This window comes from Cephus cinctus, unplaced genomic scaffold, assembly GCF_000341935.2.
Source record: "Cephus cinctus unplaced genomic scaffold, Ccin1 Ccin1_scaffold1111, whole genome shotgun sequence".
NCBI lineage: Eukaryota > Metazoa > Arthropoda > Insecta > Hymenoptera > Cephidae > Cephus > Cephus cinctus.
In genome coordinates, this window is record NW_014333620.1 from 68,579 (window position 1) to 93,561 (window position 24,983).

At 37.9% G+C, this 24,983-nt stretch overlaps 2 protein-coding genes and 3 long non-coding RNA genes across 12 annotated transcripts in view; 1 reads left to right on the plus strand and 4 right to left on the minus strand.

Annotated features, from left to right (window-relative positions):
• Positions 1-1,078: 1,078 nt before the first annotated feature.
• LOC112495010 lies at positions 1,079-5,793 on the minus strand. 4 transcript variants are annotated; one of them, XR_003061127.1, is made up of 6 exons: positions 5,553-5,793; positions 4,939-5,377; positions 3,590-3,694; positions 3,377-3,492; positions 2,005-2,198; positions 1,079-1,892 (listed from the first exon to the last, which is right to left on the minus strand). XR_003061127.1 is itself a non-coding variant. In XM_025089461.1 (6 exons), exons 4-6 carry the CDS (start codon positions 3,395-3,397, stop codon positions 1,790-1,792), a joined length of 318 nt encoding a protein of 105 aa, XP_024945229.1. In that variant the 5' UTR covers positions 3,398-3,492; positions 3,590-3,694; positions 5,228-5,377; positions 5,553-5,793; the 3' UTR covers positions 1,639-1,789. The 4 variants fall into 4 exon arrangements, 2 of the variants coding, with proteins under 2 accessions (XP_024945229.1, XP_024945228.1); XR_003061128.1 differs by having other exon boundaries at positions 2,005-2,215; XM_025089461.1 differs by having other exon boundaries at positions 1,639-1,892; positions 5,228-5,377.
• Positions 5,794-5,882: 89 nt separating this feature from the next.
• LOC107272159 overlaps positions 5,883-24,983 on the plus strand; it is a 97,471-nt gene continuing 78,370 nt past the window's right edge. For 3 of the 4 annotated variants that reach the window (XM_015749020.2, XM_025089458.1, XM_015749022.2), the window contains exons 1-18: positions 5,883-6,028; positions 19,362-19,417; positions 19,529-19,724; positions 20,157-20,261; positions 20,407-20,523; positions 20,616-20,863; positions 20,994-21,243; positions 21,471-21,716; positions 21,804-21,923; positions 22,021-22,154; positions 22,242-22,479; positions 22,594-22,716; positions 22,812-22,946; positions 23,030-23,263; positions 23,338-23,853; positions 23,931-24,116; positions 24,195-24,446; positions 24,543-24,974. In XM_015749020.2, the coding sequence (XP_015604506.1) occupies positions 6,019-6,028; positions 19,362-19,417; positions 19,529-19,724; positions 20,157-20,261; positions 20,407-20,523; positions 20,616-20,863; positions 20,994-21,243; positions 21,471-21,716; positions 21,804-21,923; positions 22,021-22,154; positions 22,242-22,479; positions 22,594-22,716; positions 22,812-22,946; positions 23,030-23,263; positions 23,338-23,853; positions 23,931-24,116; positions 24,195-24,446; positions 24,543-24,974 (3,598 nt within the window). In that variant the 5' untranslated portion in view covers positions 5,883-6,018. The remainder of the gene's footprint in view (positions 6,029-19,361; positions 19,418-19,528; positions 19,725-20,156; positions 20,262-20,406; positions 20,524-20,615; positions 20,864-20,993; positions 21,244-21,470; positions 21,717-21,803; positions 21,924-22,020; positions 22,155-22,241; positions 22,480-22,593; positions 22,717-22,811; positions 22,947-23,029; positions 23,264-23,337; positions 23,854-23,930; positions 24,117-24,194; positions 24,447-24,542; positions 24,975-24,983) is intronic. The other variant, XM_025089459.1, reaches the window with a different exon arrangement.
• On the minus strand, positions 6,029-8,943 carry LOC112495012. The gene is made up of 3 exons (XR_003061130.1): positions 8,511-8,943; positions 6,186-6,434; positions 6,029-6,125 (listed from the first exon to the last, which is right to left on the minus strand). It is a non-coding gene; the product is annotated as an uncharacterized LOC112495012 (long non-coding RNA).
• On the minus strand, positions 10,708-13,335 carry LOC112495011. The gene is made up of 3 exons (XR_003061129.1): positions 12,341-13,335; positions 11,784-12,250; positions 10,708-10,820 (listed from the first exon to the last, which is right to left on the minus strand). It is a non-coding gene; the product is annotated as an uncharacterized LOC112495011 (long non-coding RNA).
• LOC107272160 lies at positions 15,774-19,381 on the minus strand. Of its 2 annotated transcripts, none has more exons than XR_001538839.2 (4): positions 19,258-19,381; positions 17,347-18,862; positions 17,165-17,268; positions 15,774-17,073 (listed from the first exon to the last, which is right to left on the minus strand). It is a non-coding gene; the product is annotated as an uncharacterized LOC107272160 (long non-coding RNA). The 2 variants fall into 2 exon arrangements; XR_001538840.2 differs by having other exon boundaries at positions 15,774-16,103; positions 16,868-17,073; positions 17,347-19,338.

Genomic DNA, 24,983 nt, shown 5'->3' on the forward strand with positions numbered 1-24,983 from the left:
CTTCGAAGGCCAGACGACCTACGCATCCTGGCCCACGCGAATCATACGTAGCCGCTTCCTTCATCGACCATCTTTCTTACTCCCCCTCTGATCTTTTTGCTTTTCGAAGAAATTTCACATTTTACGACTACACCGGGTGGTACGAATATATTTCATGCTAGACCACTCGCAGAATCTTCACCACCCGGATTGTTCATGGATGGTAAGACACCATGAGCAATCTTACGTGATTACATACCATTATTCGTTAACTTAGCCATAAATTCTCATTAATTAAAATCTTATCGAATAAGTACAAAATCCAGGAACCTTCCTCATCAGCTTCCTCAGACACACTAGTCTGGTATTAGAAATAACATAACGGCAAGACTTTCACACGGTCCATTGTTCCTAATAGATTCTCAGTTCTGCACGCCCCTCTAAACAAGTTCCTGATTTCCAAGGACAGTCATTTGGATACTAAAAAAAGTTTAGCGTTAATTATAAAGATTCTTATCCCGTTCCTACACAGGAGGATTTGCTCATCGTTGCCAATACCGAACTCTTCGTCATAAGTTGTATGCATTCGTCGACCATATTTATAGAACTACATTTTTGTTGAAAAACTCTTTCTTTTTTTCCTCAACGTCTACGTGGCTCGTTCGCTCACCAGGAATGCAGACGAATACTCGCACGTTCCACCTGAAGAATCTTGCCAAACAATTCTTCCCATGTATGCCCACATTTATTTCTTCAATCATTCCATATCATTTAGCACCATCCATTTTCATATTCCTAAGTCACTCCATTAAAGATTTTCTAGTATATCTGCATCAGCATCTTCACATAAACTTCCTTCAAGCAGCCATTGTTATCCAGTTTTCACATATGATTTGTCTCTCAAGACTGTTGTATGGTATAACGACCCGACGACAATTTTTATAATAGCGTTGCGGTACTGCTTACGGATCCGGCGTTACGCGAAGATCGTAAAGAGAGCAATGCAGATTTTTTAAATTTTCCTACGCAGAAGCCATAACGGTATTATACCGGTTTGCCATGAAATTTAATAATTATTTTACTGAAGTTCATTGCCGTTTATAGTTATTACTTTTATCGATTGTTACAATACAGATTTTCTCCAGACATCATGACTGCACTACGTTCACTCTACAATGGTTGTTTTACATTCTGTACTTTGATATTGCTTAGAATTTATTATTCTGATGTAAAAACATTGTAGGTAGCATCGAAAACCTTTTTCTTTTTGCATGGGTGTTAGCATTCGTACAGTTATGGTGTATGAATTCTCATGGCACAGGAAAGCATACGTGGCCCACACCCTGGTAGACAAGGTCATACATTTCGATTGTGCCATTGTTATTAATGCTATTACCAAGAGCGTGGTAATTCGTTGAATTGGTACACCTCGGTAGCAGAAGGAGAAGTACATTTGCCTTGCTACATCCATACTTGTAGCACAGCTTCATTTGGTTTCACCAAGATTGCGTAATTATCCAATAAGTCATTTTAGAATGAGTAATACTGCAAGCTCAATCTTCAGAATCCGTGTTAAATGACGTTAATACAGTCATTGAATGATTAGAGAATATTCTTCGAACGATTTGTATAATAAAGATAAATGGAATGTGTGGGTGAGAAATATCCTCATTTCGCAATTTCAATACTAAAAATTATTTGATAGCTAAATGATTTTGTCGCTCATTATGGACATCTCCTTATACCGTCAACTCATTAATATACTTTCTTCTGACTAACCATGTCTTTTCTATCCATAAGTTTCACTCTATTAGTATCCAAATAAAATGGTGACACTGGTAATTTTCATTTCCTCTTGATATTTGCAGTGCTGATCATCATTGAGTTGCAGGCTGTGTCGTTTACTGAGCCAACTGGTAAAGAGAACCAAAAGGTGAGAGGGTTTTTCATGGTGTACGTGAACGTAGATGTGCTTCCATGGATAGAAATATATATATATATATGGTTATACATATAGTGGCTTACGTCATCCTGGTCATTCCTGTTCCAGCCCATCTCAGACTATCATCCTTACACCAGTTGACCTTAGTAATCAATAGGACCAATTGCATCTTCAGATCCCTTTGGTAGTTAGAGAGAAAAATCATTATGAAGTCATCAGGTTGATTAGCTTTGACTACTGTGTCTGCTGATTTCAGATTAGGAGTTGAATGAAGATTCTGGAGTGTAGCAATGACTGTAATGATATAAGATATAACTTGATAATCTATAAATGATTGTTTATCCGATTTATCTTGCATGCTAAGACATATCAGGTTTATAAATAATACAGAGGGTTTGTGAGGATGTTGAAAAGTGCGATAGTTTGCCGGATTTTTCCTGCAGGTGTAGAAGCGGCGCCACTGTACCAGGATGAAGTCAGGGTCGTCGTCGGCTATCAGGATGCCTCTTGGAAATTCTTTGCGTTTGGGAACGTAAGATTGTAAAAATTTGAAGGACCAGCTTAGATTGCGATGGCGTTTAACGTGTGGGCAGCTCGAGTATAGGACTGCCCACGTAGAAGACCATAATCTTGGCGATGTGAAATATCAAGGCTCTATTTAAAAAATATATCGTCTCTCTTTCTAGAATGTAAGACGATCATTTTTCTGGAGAAAGTTGACAGTTTTGTCTACTTTCAAAATTATGAAAATATTATGAAAATTCATACTACTCGACAGCTGCACAATATCGTCTTCCTTTCTTAACAATGATTCGATAAACAGTGTGTACAAGAAAATCGAAAGTTAAGATATTCTGAGTCATATTAAAAGATATTTTTTAATCTGCTGATTCACTGAGGCATACTATTGACTTGTTCAGGAATTTATCAAATATCTGCTTATGTGTAGACTACGTGTAGGTTTTTATCTATCGTTAGTACGATCAGTTGGCAATTTTACGGCTACACTCCTTTCCAAAGAGTGGGAAGATCGTCAAGGAAGAGAGAAGACAGAGCGTAGGTGCTTATTAGTCGTCTAGTTATTAGCGCAGTATAATAATAATAATAAATAAAGAAGGATAACGGTTATTTTTTTACAGGAATTATGGATGCAATTAGAATTCTGAATAAATATTTTAACTGTCGTTTCTTTGTAAAATACCCGCCTTAAAATACACACCAGTTTTTGTTAATGCACTACGGCATTTTATACCCATTATACAAAAGACAGTTGATATTCTGCCTCGGTGTAGAAACGTCACGCAATCCCTTAGTGATTTTTTAAAAATTTAATCAACGTTATAAAAAAATGTTAATCCCCACGGTTGAACAGTTCGCACGAGGATAGTCGAGCTTGAATGTTTCTAAGAACTTTGTAGAAAATGAAATTTACAGTCTGTTCTTCAATTATCGTACCATGAGTGACTGCCCAATCATGATCGATTAGAATGACACTTTGCGGAACCGTTTTGATCCTGTGTGCCAATAGCGTAGGTGTCACGGATCTTGCCAACTGCCATACAAGGTGCTGCCTAAAAGAAAAAATGACACTGTAACTTTGTTCTATATCGATTGTACCATGACATATTAGCACTTTGTCAATTTATTAATACTTCATTTTTTTCTCACCTGAATTATTTTTAGGATGAATTCAACTGTAGATGTACAAGGTGTTTCAATATTTCTCATTGTCTCAGTCGATCAATGAAACGAATGGCAGGTGTCAGATGTCACCTAGAAAAGTTTAAATATATTAATGAATACCCGCATTATTACAAAACACGTCATACATAAAATTATGGATTTTACGTTGAAAATTCAATGTATCAAGGTCATCGATTAACTTGACAAAGAATAAGCTTAGCGTGTTACTGAAATGAAAAAATACTGAGACAGAGAAAGGTAATTGAGGAAATAGATATTAAGTGAAATACTGTAAATAAAAAATGTACGGTGAACACGTGTTCACAACAGCGAGATTTACGATTTAATTTTAAAGGCAGGACGTTGCATAAGCGTACGCATAGATTTTATGCAGCGACATAAGCCTTGACCAGAAGCTGCAATTACTCTCTGATAGAAATATACCATTATTACTAAATGATTCCTGTACGCGCAAATATTTATCAGCAATTGAATGATGTATAATGAAGATATATAATTATTTATTTCCATATCCAGCCAATGGGAATTAGTGAATAAGTCATTTACGCTTGTAGTTCTTTTCAGTAACACCCTACTAGGAAACGATGATTCGACTACACCGTACATCATTCCATTAACGTGCTGTACCAAAGATGGTGCGCAAAACGAATCTGTTCTTCGGTTACAAGTATATTTGCTGTTAACGAATGATTTTCATACGTTGCTGGGAATAATGTGTTTACTGTACAATAAGCCACCTCGGCCTTCTCATCCGGTTCTTTTGTACCAGCACGTGTTGTACAATTACAATAAATATATGATAAGTAAAGATACGAATACGTAATCGTTGATTATATTGATCGCTGAGTATAATCAATATACGTAAGAATAATAATCAATGATTGGCTCAGTTGTACAATTGTACTGTAGTTACAGCATATGCGTAATATCATAATATGTAAGTCAATTTACGTATTTAAACATTATTTAAGCAGTTATACTGGTCAGGATATTATTTTTAAATATTTCCCGCCACTCCTTGCTGCAGGAAGTGACCTACGGTGTACTCTTGCACGCGGAAGAATTCAGTAGTGGCTGGCTGAGCCGGATAATAAAGAGAAGAAGAAGAATAAGAAGTCACTGAAGATTATGAGAGAAATAAGTGGAGGAAGGAAAAGAAAAAAATTGAAAAAGAACTTCCAGTGTGACGTTCGTTGTGAAACTGTCTGGAAATTATTAGCACAAATGATAACTATAGGTAGGAAATATATCATTTTTCTTTTTATTTCTCTCATTGTCTTTCTTTTCTTTCATTTCTATAAAATTCAACTCACCACCAGTCACTAAACTGCCTTATTTCTACACAGAATAATCAGAACGGAAGCTGATTACCCATGCATAATTCTAATAGTATAGAATTTGACTGTCACCATCCTACAGATGAGTAAATAATTATTCCAAATGAATTTCATGTCAAAAGATTCTATAGCCATTTCGAAATTCGTCTTGGGCTCGTTGGTATCGATCGTTGGCGATGATTACTAAAAGAAGGAGCCATCCGCCTCCGTAGTTGGTCTGGCGGATGACGCATCCACGAAAAGAATACCAAATGAACTTGCTGACCCGTCCGATCGTTCGGCTGTCTGCAGCTTGCCGAAGATTCTCCAATATTCTAGCTGCACTGTACTCGAAGATACCGGTACCATCTTCCACAGAATCATTTAGAAGATTCCTGTAGCATCTTCATCCTTGTTCCATACAGTAGCGTGAATGCTGCAAGCATACAATATAGATCAGAACAAAAGTGTGAAAGAATCTAATAAAAATTATCTATCTATTATAGAAAAATCATACATGGTCCATCTTTTTGATACATGCTGGAGCAAAGTATCTAGTATAGTAAAAACTTTCTTTCTTATTTGATATTGTTTCCAAGCATTGAGCTCACCGAATCAACTCTAGACTCCAGAGCGCAGTCTAGTCTCTTGCGGATGGTATCAGCTACATACACCTACTATAGGAGGTGTAGTGTCTTGGAGTGAGGTGGGACAAAGAGAGTGTAAGGTTTGGATAGGAAAGAGAGAAAGGATAGAGGAGAAACGGAGAGCCGGAGTGGGAGAGTAGGATGGAGATAGATAGGAATGGAAAGGCTAGAGGAGGACAGGAAGCCTTGGAAAGAGAGAAAAAGGCTGAGAGTTCAGAAGAGAGGGACTTTCAGCCAATGAGATACCAGGGTCGCAATGACGTCGTCTTGTCTCCCGTCGAAGTCTCTCCAAAAGTTGTCTCAGGGTGCCAGTTCGTCCGCGGTCTCCCGTCTGGACGAAGAGATCGTTTTCGTGAGTGAAACCGAATCAAGCCAGGATTGGCCGCTGGATACACAGTAGGATTAAGGTGGAAGGAGGCTGCGATCAGCCATGGGGACGGGTAAGTCTTCAGTCTTGAGTCTCGATTACTGATTCTTGACTCTTGAAATATTTCTATGATCGGCTCCAGTACCTTCCTTATGTTCCTTCTTGATTTCCTTTAGGATTCAGATGAATTTATTAATTGTACTATGCATTTATTATATTGAACTTGTTACCTTGTCATTTTTGGTTCTAATGTAAATCGTGCCGGGTCTTCAACCGAGGAAACGTTGGTTAAGACATGTTTAATTTATGGGAACAGAGTCTGGAGAATTATTTCTTTTTCTTGGCTGATCCAAGATCAATATTTGTTCTTCCCAGCATCAAAGGATCCTCTTTTTGACATTCTTGGGAACATCATCCTTTGGCTTTTTCTCTAATGTTTCACGACGCGCTAATATTTCTTTAGGTTGAAAAAGGTCCATCTGAAAAATTGAGATCTGTTTGAATTTCGTGGGTTTCAGTATTGATATTTAGTCAAGACCATTTTTTCTTCTGATAAAACTATCTCGAGATGTATATCTTTTTTGTGACTAAAATTCTAGTTTGAATTTCTTCTTATAAAATTTAGAACAAACTCAAATACAAAATTCGTTCGACTGGAATAATAATAATTGATCAGCTGCAATTCCAGTATAGAAATTTAATGTCTTTAGAAAGTAAGATAAAAGAATGCATATGAATATTTTCTTAACAAAGTATATAATAGTCGTCCCACGAAACCTAATTCTTATCCAGACACATAAAATAAAAGTACAGTAAATACTTCTTTAGAAAATGTTAGGAGCCGATCGAGAATACTAACCAAACGTACTCACGCTTTATGCAGATAATAAAAATCAAAAATAAAAACAGCCTAAAACTAAGTGAGAGATGCGATCATAATCTTTGTGATAAGATAAAAACAGTGCAGTGCTCCCGGGAACACTTAGTCTCTAATAACGTGTTGATCAATCCTTGATTTTCAAACTAGCAAGTGCATTCTTTCTTTAAAATGATTTTTTTTTAATTTTTAAAAAGTAAAAAAAAATCTACGAACGACTTCGAAAACGGGTTTTGTGAGTGTTCGCGAGTGAGTGAAAAGTTTGAGCGACTTTGTCAAGGATACTCGGCCGGCCGACTGGAGAGATCCTTTGAATACGTATTGCGGACTGCAATGCAACGATCCTGATCGAGGTAACGCAAGTACCTATTTTTAAAAGCGATTCGTCGGCACGCGAAACAATCCAATCGTCATTGCGTCATGAATTCGATTGAACACTTACAGACGATTGATTACAAAAAAAATGCTAAGCATCACTTTCGTAAAGCAATGCTTGGATTTAAGATTAAATATTTTTTTCGAAGACAGATTTCATACAGGATATTCGTTTACCACTCAAAAACTGTTATTTGTTAATTGCAAAATGTCAGAGGACGTGCATCACGTTTTTAAAGAGCGTCCATGATCTTTCGCGCGAAAGTTAATCTCATCCATAGAAGGTTACAGATTGGCTACTATAGTATACGTTCGATACGTTACTGAATGAAGCTTAAGAAAAAATATTTATATGTATGAGATCATCGCGAGCGTCACGTTGACGATTGTCTGTAATGATAATCCTGGAAATCAGTGCAAACGCATAGGTTCAGCGGTTAATTAGGTACACGCGCGACTACTAGAATGAATGTATGTAATAAATAATAAAGCATTTAATCTCCAGGACTTTCATTACGGAAGATACACGCTAATTAATTGTTTCGTATTTAAATATAATTATGAAGCAGTTATAAAAACTCAAATATCTCCACATATTACAGTTCCCTCTGGATGATTCTCTTTAGACTGATAAGTGCTTTTGAAAAGTTAGTAATTTCACATTAATTTGATATACGATAATCTTAGTGCAAGGTTGCGATGTCACAACCATCCACAGCGCAGCAATGGTAATAGAATGAAGTGTGGGATTCTCGTACAGTAACACGTGTTTTTACCAGGTAGAAAATTCGATACTTGATACAAGATGATTTAATCTTTCGCAAGTCCTTGGAATCATCTAATTTTATCCTTGTGCCTAATGGCTGCTTTCATTATCATTTGTACTGTATAATCATCGTGTTTTCGGTTGATATTATCAATAGATATTCCTAGGCTCGTTACCTCATGCTAATAATTATAGGCAAGGGACAACACGTGAATCATTGAGAAAATTCGTTTGCTCATTTTGAGTCACCATCGAGTTCATGTCTCAAAAATAAAATTGACATTCCACACGTAGAGGCGCAAACATGTCTCGTTAACGTATCCCGTTTCGCAGTATCTTTTCAGGATCCATGTAACTGTATAGTCGATACGCAAACGCTGTAACATGATCCATAATCGTTTACGTCACGGATGTATTACTGAGAATCGGTTGCACGGCGAGAGACAAGGCTGCACAATTTTTCTTGTATCTTTCTAATATAAGTCTCTTCTGTCTATTATAATAATAATAAAAACAGTTAAAGTAATTTTAACGAACCATTAAAGAATATCAGGAGGATGCACTTGATGCATTCATCTGCATTGGATTGTTTTGAATCACTATTGTCATTTAAGAATGTGATGTCAGTAGCCTGTTAGTCATTCACAGGTATTGATGATCATCGACTTCACTACCCGAGTGAGCTTTAGTGTTACTATCCAGCACCGCAATGCCAAAAAAAGCAATTGGTTCATTCATCAGGAGTTGTAGAAGATCACGAGATCATTTGGCACGCAGAAATATTTTTCAATGGTTTCACAGTTACATTCCTAAGAGTACAAGCCCGCTATGGTCAGTACTATTACTCAGAGATTCCAATTCGCATCCTGATGTTATTTCCATATCAAATTCAATGAGGATCAGAGAATTATAAAATAGCCAGAATCTCACTATAGTACAAAACGTAGGAGATCAGTACAGTACTTGACAGTATCTGAAACTAAAAGGAACTGAGGTCACCGATAAGAATTACTCAGCATCTTTCACTATAAAAATGGAATGAGACAATAGTTGCAGGTAGTTGATACATTACATAAAGCTAATAAAAAATATATCAAAGATATTAGAAGGCGGAGAGGAAAGGACAATCGACCAGAGCATAGATAGAACAATGATTAAGAGGCTGATATCGAGTAGACCGGTATGTCTACTATAGAGGTGTATATACTCTATAGAATATAATATATATAGTGTATACTACCGCTATATAGATATACATATATCGTATGTCCAGCAAGCAATGCGAAAGTGCTCAGGCGCGGCGATCGTCCATTGCCGATTATAGGCATCCTCGACCAACACTCTTGGTTCCCTCTCCCCTATACTCTTTGACTCCCTTACTCTCTAGATTCACTCCTCTCTTCGTTCTCTCTCACACTTCTTCTCTTTACTTTTAGCTTCTTTTGACTCTTCCTATTCCGTGACCCATCTAGTACCTGTAGGTATATGCTTGTCCACCGTACTATAGTAGATCTTTTGCATCCTACGGCGTTCTCCAGTGCTCAAATGGTGTCCATAATGCAACGACCTATCCTGGACTCTCAAGACTTCTCACTACGGGACTCTCCTCTTACAGTTGAGTACTGGACCTTCTCTTCAGGACCTCATCCTCACTCTCTCCTTCCCTCTTGAGGCACGCGGTATCCAACGTTTTATTTGCGGTTCGGTGCCCGACCTCTACCGCGACCAACGTGTAGGCGCCATTGCCCGTCCTCTTCGTCGAGTTTATCTTCTCTTTATTCTTCGATTTTACCTTGTTCCTTTTCTTCTTCCTCCTTGTAGCCGCCAGCTCGTTCTACGAGTCAAAGACCGATCTCAAGGAGGTCACTTGTTTTCAGGTTACTCTTTGTTTCTGGGAGTAAATTATACGTCACCCATCCCGGTAATCACGGTACCTATTAGATCAATTGCAACGATCTTAAATACTACCGTTATTAAACCTGATGTTGATAATTTTTTATTTTTGTTCTTTCTCTACCTTTCTTCCAACACGATTCCAAGTCATTCTTCTTGTCTGCAATCGTGTAACGTCCTTGACCACAACCTTTCGTCCGCCTTAAGGAAAGCATTGAACGTGCTTTAAAGAATTTCCTGGCTCTCATTTTCAACCTACAAGCGATCGCCTCAGAAATCTAAAAGTTTTTCGAAACTTTATAATATTGTATTACCTTGATCAAAGTAGTTCGTAGGTACTCTTCTCTGATCTCTCAGAGCAGCTTGCTTTGTGGTAAAGATCGAAGCTAATCAGCCAGAGGCTATTTTGCCTCTTGGTCAGTCTCTTCTCCCTGCATCCAAAAGGACCTGTTCCGTTCCAACGATCCTCTGGATGCAACTTGCTCGGCAGCTATTTCTTCCGAGGTGTATCTGAAGGCGTTCACTATATCGCGTGGGTTGGAAAGATATCACGTCCCTGCCTTCTTCAAGTTTCTTCTCGTTGCATTCACAGACAAAGACATACTGTAGATAGGTTCCGTTTCCTTTTTAGAATGCGATGCGTACGGATGACCTTAAGGCTGTCCATTTACGTCAATCTTCCAGTTGCGCACCACTGAACATAGACATTTTTAATTGTTACATTTCTGTGGGAGTCATTGCAGTTGTAAGTGCAACGATCAGATACGCATAGTTATAACTATATTGGTTCAGGCTCACCTAGATAGCAATACGTAACTGCATAGATGCATGTGGGTTGACGATGATGATGCCATAGTTTTAAAAGGAAATGTCACTCAGATTTTCATCACTGTCCATAACGTTGTCATTCCACTCATGCAGTACTACATTTACAATAACTTCTCAGGATAAAATCTGAAAAACAAAATTGATGTTTTTAGACTCTGTAAAGAGGCTGGACTTTGTCTGGTCCAAATATAGTTTAAATATTTCTTTTAACGATTAAACTGGTCAGCTCGTTTATTGGTGACTACGTCAAATTCTTGACAAATAAAGCACAGTACACATTGTCCTAATTTTTAAGATATTATACTGTAGACTTTTACGTCCTGCTGGTATCGAGTCTCGAGGGAGCTAAAAAGAAAGTTCGATTTGCCAATTCCGTCAGGCAGTGCTCCTTATACGGCTCAGTACATACTGCGCATATCAGCACATATGTTACAGTACATAAAGCGCGAAAAAAGAGAAATTCTCTTTCCCTCTTGCAAATTTGACAATATTCTTTGTATCCAATAAATTACTGTTATTATAATTGGGAAATTTCCATACATAAAGGCTAGATATTTATTGCAGTTATTAAAACACCGATGAACCTGTTCTCTACAAAATCAGTTGAGTCTAACCTGTTATTTAAATCAATCAGATACAAGTATCTAGCTATGAGGGTATCATCACTATATATATATATATATGAATAATACAATATACATGTAATTTGTACCAAAATAAGACTGTATGATGTAATTTCGAAACAATTCATTATATCACAGGATCCAAAGATCAAGGATTTAACGAAGATGCATAATGATCCTTCAGATCCATCATAGAACGTACTGTAAGCTCAGTTAACGTTCTAACGATTCTAACGAACAATAGAAAACGTCAGGCATTACTTAAGTGCTATTACAGGTAATTTACCGTTTTACACGATTGAGCACTGCGCGCAATGTTTTCTGAATTCACTAGTAATAATCGCAATGCTACCTTATAGATAGTAAATAAATACAGACTAAATTCTTCGGATATTTCTCAAACGTTAATTACGCTTTGGACGTGTAGAAGAATTGCGGGTTTTAACAGTTACGTAGGTGTCCTGACTGGACGGACTTGGTCGCTCAGCGGATCCTTAACTGGAGACTCCTACGTGGAGACCGGTCGACGGAGAGTTCAATGCTTGCAACAGCTAACGTGTTCATGTAGCGGCATACGCCATTACCACTACTGCTTTTCCTTTCATGTATATCTGTCATGTATGAGTGTCCTGTATACAGTGTATATGTATACTTATAAGTACAGCAAAGTACTAGTCATGGATTCCATATGAATTTGTAATGATCAATTTCGTTTGAAGTTTGAAGAAGGTAGGTTTGGTCGGTTTTGTATAGCTATTAATAATTGAGTTGATATTATTAAGGAAATCGTTCTTAAAAATATCCATCTCTATTTTATTCTTCGCACTCGAAGAGCCTGCAGATTCAGAAGGTAGTCTGACTCATCAAAAAGTCCCAGTTTCTCATCTCTTGTAATTCTGGCTATTCAACTTCTTCAGAATTTAAGTCCAATTGCTGCAAAAGGATAAGTTGTTATTTCTATGTCATATTATTGAATTAATATTAATAATTGAATATGGTTTATTTAAAAGCGATTACCATCACCTTTGTAATTAGATGTAACAATTCCATGAGGTCATCTCCTCACTCGTGAGAGCAATAAAGAATCCAAAGAATCCAAGTGTATTATCCACAGGATCATAGTCCATGATTATTAACTGGGGGAATGTTGTAGGCAATTAAGAATCATCCTCGAAACGATTCACACGATATTTCTGAAGCTATTACCTATATTGCAACTGCAGCTGCAATTGGATACTTGTTTGGAGGCAAGTACGTACTTACCAAGGTTTAATAAGAGAATTTATTAATAAATCATCGTCATCCTTTTTTATTTGCCTATAAGGAGCAATCTGCTTGTCGACAAAAGGAAACTTAAAATATAAAACGTTATAACTCTTTGATGAGTTAGGTTCGATAATGACTTCGCTTATGAGCCAGTTTATGATACTTTAGCCATAATAGATGAGAAGAACAGTGAGCATCAAAGGAAATTGTTTTTTTCTTCTTTACGCCTAAAAAAAACTACAACGAATTCTCAAACACGTCGTCTCGACTACTACGTACGTATGATTGTAGATTAACGGGATGTTCAGTGTTTTTTGTCCATTCGTCGAACATTGAGCATTTCTAGAATGGTAATCTGGCGTTTTGACAAATACCGGATGGTTAATCATCGACCCAAGGTTGTCCGTCTTGCATTAATTCGTAAGATATAATGCAAAATTGATGTTACGTCTTCAGCTGACGTAAGACACTCTTCCTTTATAGATATAGATAGCAAGAACTTCCGTTTACCTCGAATGAAATTTAAATGATTTTTCCTTTTCCTTTCCTTTAACCAGTTTGGCATTCTTATGAGGAAGGTACTGCGTTGATCTTTGGCATCGTGATCGTTTTACTGGGTCGATATTATTGTACTTTCTCGAGTAGAACAGACGCCACTTGGGCAAACAGTCGTGGGAGAAGTAGAACGATTGTGTTATGGTCGAAGGCGGCAGCCAAATGAAACCACGTGTAGATCTGCCGGTACGATTAGATAGAATGACAGCAAGGTTCTATTCTATACCTTATTGAATATAAAAATAATATGAAGAGACATACCAGTGGAATATAGAATTAAATTCATAATATAAAATAAAAAATTGTATAACTGAAACAATTTCTTACCAGTCTGAACTGTGAGAATAAAATATAGCAATTGAAAAGATGGTGGGTGGTCGCTTAGAAAAGTTAAGACTTATCTAGTGGCCCACGCTGTTTTTTGTAACAGTATCAGGAAAGGCTGGTGAAGATGGTTCAGGAGTATTTTAGGTGGTATCAGGCATAATCAGGCAGACAACCAATGCCGCATTCAGGTAGACAAGCAGGCGTGGACTTTCACTCCTGCTAACTCCCAAACGAATTCTGTTTCGCTTCGCTCGCCGTTCTCTTATTCTTCCAGTAGGCGTCGGGTTAGGCTTCCCGCGCGAGTCAGCTAGCTATTTTACTTTGTTGATTCATGCCGGATGTTGCCTCAGGTTGCCTCTTGCTCTGTGCTCTTGCCTCTCTCTTAGCTTGTCTCTGTCCTACGCTGGGGCAGCCGATCGCCTTTGGAATACAGATTCACCAGGCACGATGCACGTCCTTAACCGGGAAATTCTTCGTGCTGAACTTCACTTTAGTATCCACCCAATAAAAGTTCTGTGGCCTTCAGATGTTAATATAAAGAGTTCCCTGAGGACTGAGGTTTTACCAATATCATCTCCAAGCTATATAAGTCCATCTTGAGAATTAATTGAATCCAGAACGAATAGTCATGATGATTTTCATGGCAAGAATCCTGAAAAGCATTATATATATTACATCTCCCAGACAAGATCAACTGAATATAGATTAAACAGATTTTATACAAATTTATTATAGATGCATCACAATATAACTAACCTTTAGATACAGGTATAGCGGTGGATAGACGTGAATGATCTTCCTGCATTTATTAGTCCTTTCCATATAGTTCCTTTCTGTTAACTCCATCAGTCACTGCTCCTTGGATTCTGAATTTGAAACATTTTCAAAATTCTTTACTCAGTCTTCTCTAAATCTCTTAGTATACTTCATCTTTCACTCATCTCATACAATTATCCATATCTACCCAAATAAAAGAATATTTAATTGATAAGTAACCCTCAATCCATATACAGAGGATATAATTTGTCAAAACGTCAAGTGAATTACCCAAAATCAACCAGGATGGTACCTTATTAATATCTATACGTATAGCATACATAATCTAACACCACCAGATAGAATTTCAATGGTGAAATAATTAATGTTGCGTTTGACGTGAGGCGAACTTCGCCGAGGATATTGACCCAGCTCCCTCCGGTACACGAGAACTAGTAAGAGAGAAGGCGCCGCTCTAGTGGTGCCCGTTCAACTTTGTTTCTACAGTCGAAAGAAGCAAGCAAAGGAGTATCTTGAAGACACTATAAAATGAACGCGGATTCTCCTATACTCTGGCAAATATTGGTATGATAAGATACCGGCATCGTATGAGCAACTATCCTACCTCTAATTACAAGTCTAACATTAGTGTACTAATAGTCTATAGAAACCATCGAAGGTACCACCTGTATACATATATATGCTTCAAGGTAATAACCTTCCCACATGAAATTACAGCTTATTTATACGTTATATCTTATACGGTTTTCTTATAAATTTTTTAACTTCTATTTATCCTACCCATATATTATTATACAAGCTTTGAGATTGATCTGAGTTCATTCTATATTACTTCTGTCTTTTTAAACTCAGCTTGCACTTTGTTCCTTTGTGATGTAATACTTGACTCATTTTCTATACCGCTTATTCGCCTGGTACTTTTTATTCTCTTTGCATCTGCTCCTCTGCCCGCGATACCGTTATACGAATTATGTATTCGGATCGCGAATTCTCTTGCGCATTTCCAGGTACTCGAGGTAACTTATCTTTTTCTTGATTTTCTTCGTGAACAATTATTTATGTTGGTATGTCAATTTTTTTTATTGTAGATTCACATCTTGTTTATCTAATCAAATCATCCTTCTGGAATGTTGTAATTCTATTGAATTCCTGTGATGCTTGTGTGGCGCTTAGGTACTCGAGATCTGCTGTGCATTTTGCAATGGTAGACGGTACTATGTGGATTAAAGAGAAAGCCTCGTTTATTTGGACCGCTAATGAATATGCATATGAATATTTATGCGTTTGCACGCAAGTAGATGTTAAGGTGTGTGCTTTAGGTAATAGAAGAATCCTCCTACGTACTTTACGCCTACGTTTTTTTTTGTTTTTTTTTTTTTTCATAAAAATTTACTTTTTCTTATTTCTAACGAGGAATTTGATTAAATTATGTAACAGTAAGTTTTTATGATTAAAATATTTCTTTGATATTCGAAATAATACATGATCTAATCATGCAAATATTTTGCAAGAGACATTGGAAGGCCTGTGTTTTGATTAATGAAAATTTTGTTCTGAATAGTCCAATAAGTTTTGTTACAATTCTTTGACTTCGGTTGACACAGTTAACTAGATTAGTGTAGCTCACTGAGAACACGTGTTTAACGGAATATGGATTCTCACGGTTTATTTCTAACTCTTTTGTATATCTGTTGAGGAAATGTTTGCCGGCGTACTTTTTAATGTTACTAGGACGGATCTTGAAGTATGCCTTATGGTGGGTTTAGTCTGGGTAAAGACTTTCACGACATTGATTAAATGCCAGGTTGCCTTGCAAGCTTCCATAAATGATGATTCTGTGGGCGACGCTGATTCGCGTGTCCTAGATGAACACGAAATACAAATTGAAAGGATCAGTGTCGTGGGACAGGGTCGATTTAGAATAATTCGTCACGATCTGGTGATATTGATAGAGAACAAAAAAAGCATCGATACCCGCAAGGCCTGAATTATACGTATAAATTAATTTTTAAAAAACCTGACAACGATCGGTGACATATTAACGATTTCAAATCCTTTTTCTGGTACGAATGTTATTGATAATTTTTAACATTTTTTTCACACCCTGGAGATCAAATGATTAATATCTATTTGAGTTATATAAGATTCTCTTTTTGCAAATAGACATTTAATGATGTCTAGATTCATTATTGAACTCGGCAATTTTTTTATACTGCTACGTCGATTAGTCGGTATTCGAATCAATCAATGCGTATTCGATACGGATAGGAATTACGTGTAAGAATTTATACAGGGTGTACTAAACGCGTTGAATAAAAAAAATTTCATAGGAGACCTGGCATAGAGTCTACTATGTTTTTAAATTATGAAAATAGTAATTTAATGATTAAAACAATGTCAAGATTAGAGGGAGATAATAAATTAAATTAAAAATAACATTCGTAAGGCCATAATACTATAAACCAATCATTATGAAACTAATGGTGATGTTTTCAGATATTACTTTTTTTTGCTAGCTAAGAATTGATAACTTCCTGCAATCAAATCTCCGCAAATATCCAGTCGATTTAAGAATGACTAATCAAATGAAGCCACGCAGAAATAATTCCATGCCAAAGCTATTACGTTATAAATTAAACCCATCAGTGAAGCGTTGTAAATTTTTCCCATGATCATCCATCATTTTCAAGCACAATGATTCTTCGACTCATTCGAATTCTCGTCATCCATCGATGATATTGTTCCACAAACTTCTTTCACAATCTATTGTCTTTCATGCGTGTTATCCGTGTCGTTTAAAACGCAAAGGACGTACTTCGTGGCATCTGCAACTGCAAAGAAAGAAGGAAAAAAAAGGATGCAGTACAAATTCTAAGCTACAATAAAATAGCCTCTTACGGCATTGCATGAATTATCTCTTACCATCTCTTATCGTTTGCCGTTCCTTTTCCATCATTCAATAATCAACCATCATACGTCACTACTTGGCCTCTCGTAGTCGCCCAACCTGATGTCGCTATAGGAGCCTGCAAGAGACAGACTCAACATTGTGACATCGATATGCTAATGATCGGTGTGCAAACTCTATCGGTGTCACAGCTCACCGCCAAATAAAGAAGACAGCCACGAATTCTCCTCTTTCATCTCGTTCACGGACATTTTCGCATTCCACTATTCTCGCTCTGCGACTGGAATTCCGCGCATTCCTCGCGCTGTCAATTTCTATACGATCTTACGAGCTGACACTCAGACACTTGGAAAAGCGTCTCGCGTACCGTCTCGTCTCTTTCTCTTTGAATTATATGGCACTATTATTTACCTTCGCTTGAGACACCTTTTTATCTGTATATATATCTTCACTCATACACACACGTGACTAGTTAAAGAGAGAGCGTGGAGTCTGAACACATGTGTTCTACAAGAGAAAAATGTGTGTCACACCCACGTGGCGAATAGTTGGGTTACAAGAGTCCTGTATATAGGAGTATACGCAAACGATAAGACGCATGTGCAGATCTTCATCACATCTGCATGCAAATAATACAAATTCAGATAAGGGATTCGGAGCAACTCCTACGACTGAATGATCCTTCAAGACATATGGAACAGGATTGGACTTTAGAATTTTTTTGTTCAGTATAAAATTGATTTTTTAAATTATCATTTGTGATATACAGTACAGTCTTCATAGGTTGGTTAATGTAAGACTCGATGAGTGCGTAAGAAGATACTGTCTAGTACATAAAATTATTTAGACAATCTTATAGATGAACGATCTCTATTAACTGTTTGCATACTATACATATATGTAATATTTGCGTAGTTATACGTGACGTGTCTCTGTCGCAAGTGAAAGCAACCTATCGGTTAGTTACTAGGAAAATAAAAAAGAAGACCACGTCTAGCACGAATTCCGTCACGAGCTACCACGGTTAACCTTGAATAGTTCTGCATCATTTGGAATAACGTCGACAGTCAATGGAGATTCATTATTCCAGAAAGATTCGTCCGGGACGGTACTAATTGCAGCTGCACCAGATAGCACATTCAATGAGTTCGTTTTGACGCGCGCTATATAATCAGACTTGACTGAGCAATTTCGTGGTTTTACGGAATTCAACCGGTGCCGCTGGTATCAAGCAGTTGTCAGTGGGAGGAAGGGAGGAGAGTATCGTCGTGCGCAAAAGTCACGCATGGTTCAAGGGGCCGTAAGACTCCTCGTGGCCGGTTGCCGGTTCACAGCTGTGACTTTGTGATGTACAAAGTTGATTGGTTGGGCTGGCGAAGAACGAGATGGAGAAGGAAGAGAGACGCAGGTGCATCGTACTCGTACGCCCTCCTTTATTACGCACTTCCCTTCTTCGGCTCTTATTTTTTTATTCCTTTTATTATTCTCTCTCCACTTATCTCTCTCTCTCTCTCTGATTCTCCAACCGTATTTTCCTTGCACACAGTCATCGCTACCGTCACTACTACCAACATTGACGACTACACACCTTCTTCGCCACCTTCGTCATTCTTCACGCTGAGTAATGCTGCGACCGGCATACTATACGCGTTCCTCTCCTTATTCTCAAAGGCAATGTTGCTCTGTTATTGAGGAATGTGATGCGATTATTTCTGTGGAGAGACAATTATTCTTATTAGTATTATACATTGATATTGTGATAACGACATTCGTAATGGTCAAAGCGAGTAGGCAGAGATCTATATTTCTCTCTGGGACTTTATGAAAGAAAAATTGTAATTCTCGAGAACAACAATGAAATTTTAAACATTAGAAGATTTATACTTAAAAATAATTTAAAAAATGGTATTGTTTATGTAATAAATAATCCAAGTGATTAAGTGTAAAAGACAGCGAAGTGCTTGTGAACCAGATAACAAGGATTGTTAACTTTAAACAATGCAGTGCCTCAATTATAAATTAAAGTAACAAATTTTTATGTTAAATAAATGAGAGTGAACGCTGATAATTATAAATATAATTAAATTACAATAAAATAATAACTTACGATGCCTGCTACTAATGGTTAATCATACTTTTGGCTGGTGGATTTCATCATGGATCTTTACGTGTAAAGTTTCACTTAATCATTTTTATGTATTTCACTTACAGCAAAGATGAAACATCTTTTGCCGTTGGTGGTATGGATACTACTATCTTCGTATCCAGTAAGTTTTTATAAAAAATTTAAGACATTTTCGAATTTCTTTCATGTTCGTATATAAATCGAACTCGTCCGACTGATCCAAATTTTACAAAAACCATTCGTTCGTTTCTAGGCCGAATCTCTCAATGGAATCGGACTCGGAATAAGAAGAGAAGTCTTTTTTCTGAATCTGGAGGACGGTTATTTCGGATGCCAGGTCAACGAGTCAACCGATGTTTTACAATTACTGGAACTTTCAAAACTTTGCGACGGACATACAGACTGTTTTCAGGGCACGGATGAGCAACGAGACAGGCTCAAGTGCACTGGTAAGTTATAAAAATAATTCAAAAACAATATCCATTAGCGTATAAAAATTATCACAGGAGTCACTAATTACGACTAAACCACTACAAGACGGTTCCGGTTAGTCTCTTTACCGTTAGGATCCACCTATTTGACTACACATCCGCATTATACTCTGCAGTATATATATATTGTAAACTTCTCAGTCTAAATTTGCACGTACTGTACCACTTATATTCTTTGGGTGCGATGACTTAAGTTGAAAAAGAAAAAAAAACCAGTGACCCCTGTCATAAGAAATGGGCACATCTTTTCGCCAAGAGTATATTTGCCAATGTCTTGTTGATTTCATCGACTAGATCCGTGAAAGTGTAATTCTTGTGTAACAGCTGGTTCATGGTTAACACACGTACTTCTGTAAAGATGACTATGTAACGCATGTGCTTGAATTTTAGATGACTGTACAAAAGAAGATGGAACCAAGTGTCAGAATGGCGTTTGCCTTGACTCCGTCTGTCATTGTAACGACGGATTTGGAGGTTGTAACTGTCAAGTTCCAGGTAAGAGTAACCTTTCCACATGGTTAACATTTCAGAAGTACCGGCTGTTAACCGGTGCTTTGAGAAGATTATAGTAATGAAGTGGATTGGTTAGGACATTTTTGATCTGTACTTATGCCTTTATACTTATTGACATGCTTTTCAGATGAGAACGAGTGCAAATATCGCCCTTGTGATATTTTTGCACACTGTACAAATACCCTAGGCAGTTTTCAGTGCTCGTGCTTTCCTGGTTATCGGGGCGACGGTTTCCATTGCGAAGGTACAGTTTTTTTAGTATTTAAAAATCTCTATTCAACCATACCTTACTTATTGACTATGGGCTTGTGATTAATTTCTTATTCACCATCACAGATATCAACGAATGCGACGATCCAGTGCTTGCTGCACGATGCGTTGAGAATGCAGAATGTTGCAACTTACCGGCAAATTTTCTCTGCAAGTGCAAGCCCGGTTACACCGGGGATGGTGAGGAGCATTGTGAGGATGTTGATGAGTGCGCGATACCTGGTGCTTGTGGCGAGAATACTCTCTGCCAGAATATCCCTGGAAATTATACATGCTCGTGTCAGCCTGGATATACGGGAGACCCCTATGAAATTGTGAGTACTTGGGAGGATGATTTATATCGAGTGCCTGATGGTTTTATGGATCATAATCTGAGACCAGAAAATTCTAGTGAGAATATACGAGGATTTACTTTACGTTTTGTGTACCTTTTTTTGTTTGTAGTGTAGCGACTTTAATGAATGCGAATACGAAGGGGCTTGCGGTCGTGATGCTCTTTGCGTTAATTTACCCGGAAGTCATAGGTGCGAATGTCCTGAGGGATATGAAGGCAATCCCCAGGATGGTTGCGTTGATATAAATGAATGCGCTAAGAGCCCCTGTGGCCGATCTGCTCTTTGTACGAACATGGACGGCAGTTTTCGTTGTTCGTGTCCCGATGGTATGGACGGTGATCCGTTAACTGGTTGTCAGGGTAAGTTTTTCATCGTAATCTAAAGTACATAACAAAGGATTTAATTTTTTAAATTCAAAATTAATACTCTAAAACTATGAATAACTTTCAATAATGCTTGAGCTCTAGTTTTAATGATCGTAAAAAAATAATTGTCATTAAACGTATCAATGAATCGTTTCTTTAGCCGTGCTCAACAATTTTATTACTAAGAATCTAATTATTTCTTGAACACTAACCGCTAACAGATATAAACGAATGCGAGGGGAATACGTCCTGCGGAAGCAATGCGGAATGCATCAACACAGAAGGCAGTTTCGAATGTCGTTGTCTACCTGGGTATCAAGAAGATTCCATCCACGGATGCATCGACGTGAACGAGTGCTCTGGCAGTAACGCCTGTGCTACTAACGCAAAATGCATAAATGTACCAGGTTCCTTTAAATGCATATGTCCGCAAGGTTTCATTGGTCAAGGACTTACACTATGCGAAAGTCAGTTTCGTTAAGAGCATCTTTAATATAATAAAAATACTTACATACCGATCCCAGCACTAAACTCCATTGATTAACTATTAACAGATGTGAACGAATGCGGAAAAAATCCCTGCGGAGAGAACGCCGACTGCATTGACACCATTGGCAGTTTCGTTTGTAGCTGCAAGGAAGATTACACTGGAGATCCATTCAAGGGTTGCAGTGGTCAGATTTTTAAACTAACGATTTTACCACGAAGAGAATTATTAATATTGAATAATTACTGATAATACATATTACTATGTTATTTTATTTTCATTAGATATCGATGAATGCACAACATACGAAAATCCATGCGGTTCAAATGCTATCTGCAAGAACGCCGTTCCTGGTTACAATTGCATTTGTCCGCCGGGTTACAGCGCCAATCCAAGCCCGGCAGTTGCGTGTGATCAGGTAAATTTGAATATCCGATTGGTAAAACTGGAGGAATTAGTAATATCCGGTTTTTGCGACGTCCGTTATCATTTCATCTTTGTCTAGACCGATGTGGCAACTTTGTGTAAGACAAACTTTGATTGCGTGAACAATGCCGAGTGTATCGAAGGTCAATGCTTCTGTAAGGATGGATTTAAAGCTGTTGGTGCTAAATGCGAAGATTTGGATGAGTGCACAACGAATCCTTGTGGTCCTGCTTCCGTTTGTACAAATACAAAGGGAAGTTACCATTGTGAATGTGAGACTGGCTTCGTTGGCACTCCGCCACATATTCCTTGTAAAGGTATCATTATGTGTATTACGTTTTATAATCTTTTATCTTATTCCTAGTAGTTAGGGAGGATTTGTCTAAGAATTGAAGGTAATTTGATTGTTTTTTTTTATGATTACGCAATAGCTCCTTGTGATGAGGTCACTTGCGGCCATCATGCTTTCTGCAAGGCGGATGGACATGAAGCGTATTGTATTTGTGAAGATGGCTGGACATTTAATCCTAATGATATATCAGCAGGTTGCGTTGGTAAGTTCCTTGAGAAAATAATATACTTGACTTGGATTAATGTTAATATTTTATAATATTATAATTGCATGTGTATTGTTTTTTTTTTCATAAAGATATTGATGAGTGTGATACTGTAAATGGACCCTCCGGTAGATGTAGCAAGAATGCTATTTGTACCAATACACCTGGTGGGTTCTCTTGTCAATGCGAACCTGGATATTCTGGAAATGCTTTTAAACAGTGTATAGGTAAAGTAATAAATTGCATTAATTTTGTTTTAGCTGGTTGGATCAATTATAATTAACAGACATAATTTTTTTAATAAATATAGACGTTGATGAATGCTCAAGACCTGGTGCTTGCGGTCATGGTGCAATCTGTACAAATACTGATGGTTCCTACACCTGTACTTGTCCAGAGGAAACAATACCAGATCCAAATCCTTATATAAAATGTGTCGGAGTAGTTACTTGTAATACCGATGGTGACTGTCCTGGAAATGCAATTTGTGATGCACAGAAACGTTGTCTGTGTCCTGAACCAAATGTTGGAAATGATTGCAGACGTAAGATTAGCAGAATTAAGTTGAATTTTATTATTTCTATTGCTACATTTGCTATATGCTTTCTTCTTTTGTAGATCCCTGTGAAGACTTATCGTGTGGCCCCAATGCTCACTGCATGCTTCTGAACGATCAAGCAACCTGTCTATGTAGCAACGGATATAGAGGAAAACCTGGTGTGAAGGATGGATGCACGGATATTGATGAATGTTTAGTAAATCCGTGTCCTCCTGGTGCAATATGTAACAACGAGCCAGGATCTTTCTCCTGTCAATGTCCTAGTGGAACAACCGGCGATCCTTACAGCGGTGGTTGCCAAGAATCTGAACTGCCTCACGTTTGCGGACCAAATACACCGTGTCCTGCTGGTGAACAATGTATTAAGGATGAATTTGTTGGCAGCAGCGTGTGCATCTGTCAACGGGGTTACACACGTGACGCAGAAACTGGAAAATGTCGAGACATCAATGAGTGCATGGAACTCAGAGAAAAACCTACCTGTGGTATCAATGCTATTTGCAAGAATCTTCCTGGCAGTTATGAATGTCAGTGTCCACCAGGATTCAATGGCAATCCATTTGCTCTGTGCGAAGGTGAGCGTCATTTTTCTTCGGATATCAAATACTCATTGTTTCTATCACACGGTCTTTATTTTAAACTATTCCTTCAGAATGCAACAGCATCGAATGTCAATGTCAACCACCCTATAAAATTGTCGATGGAAGATGTATGTTAGCTGGATGTTCCAAGGGTGAAACTTGCCCCAGTGGTGCGGAATGCATAACGATTTCTGGTGGAGTTAGTTATTGTGCTTGTCCTAAAGGATACAGAACGAAACCTGATGGTTCATGCGAGGGTCCGTAAAATACTCCAAAAGTTTTCATTTGTACAAAATACAGGATGATTCAAATTAATATGCATTTTATCTCATTAGACATCAACGAGTGCATCGAGGGTCATCAAACCTGCGGTTATGGCGCTGAGTGTATCAACTTACCTGGTGCTCATCAATGTGTTTGCCCTCATGGCTATGGCGGCGATCCTTACAATGGTCTGTGTTCTCCAGCACAGAAGAGATGCACAAACGACAACGAGTGCAAGGCTAATGAGAAATGCGTGCAGCCTGGTGAATGTGTTTGTCCACCTCCATTCTATACAGATGCATTGGATGGCAATCTTTGCAAGAGTAAGATATTTTTAAAAATAAACTTTCAATATTACAATTTTCCTAGTATCAGTTCAGTAGCATCAATGTTAATTACATGATATTTTTTATTTGTAGATCCTTGCAACAGATTCCCTTGTGGCATTAATGCTAAATGCACACCTAGTGATCCTCCCAAGTGCATGTGTGAGACAGGCTATGAAGGTGATCCTCAGCATGGTTGCATAGATATAAACGAATGTGCAAACAACCCCTGCGCTGTTGGTGCTTACTGTGTCAATAACAAGGGCGGTCACGTCTGCGAGTGTGTCAAAGGAATGCAGGGCGATCCCTACGTGTCTGGATGCACCGGTGTTGCTATTGCTAAACAGGAATGCACTTCCAATGACGACTGTGAGAACTATCTGGCATGTGTCCAGGGCAGCTGCGTCAATCCTTGTGATAACGTGCCCTGCGGCCCTAATGCTTATTGCGAACCTGACAAACATGCCGCTTGGTGCCGTTGCATTGTTGGTTTCACCGAAGGAAAGAACAATGAATGCGTTTCTCGTAAGTATT

Coding starts and splice junctions, on each gene's coding strand:
- LOC112495010 (XM_025089461.1), bottom strand. CDS start 3,397: ATGATTGGGCAGTCACTCATG. Junction 2,199..3,376: donor TGATTGGGCAGTCACTCATG/GTACGATAATTG, acceptor GCTACACTCCAG/AATCTTCATTCAACTCCTAA. Junction 1,893..2,004: donor ACAGGAATGACCAGGATGAC/GTAAGCCACTAT, acceptor TCTCTTTACCAG/TTGGCTCAGTAAACGACACA.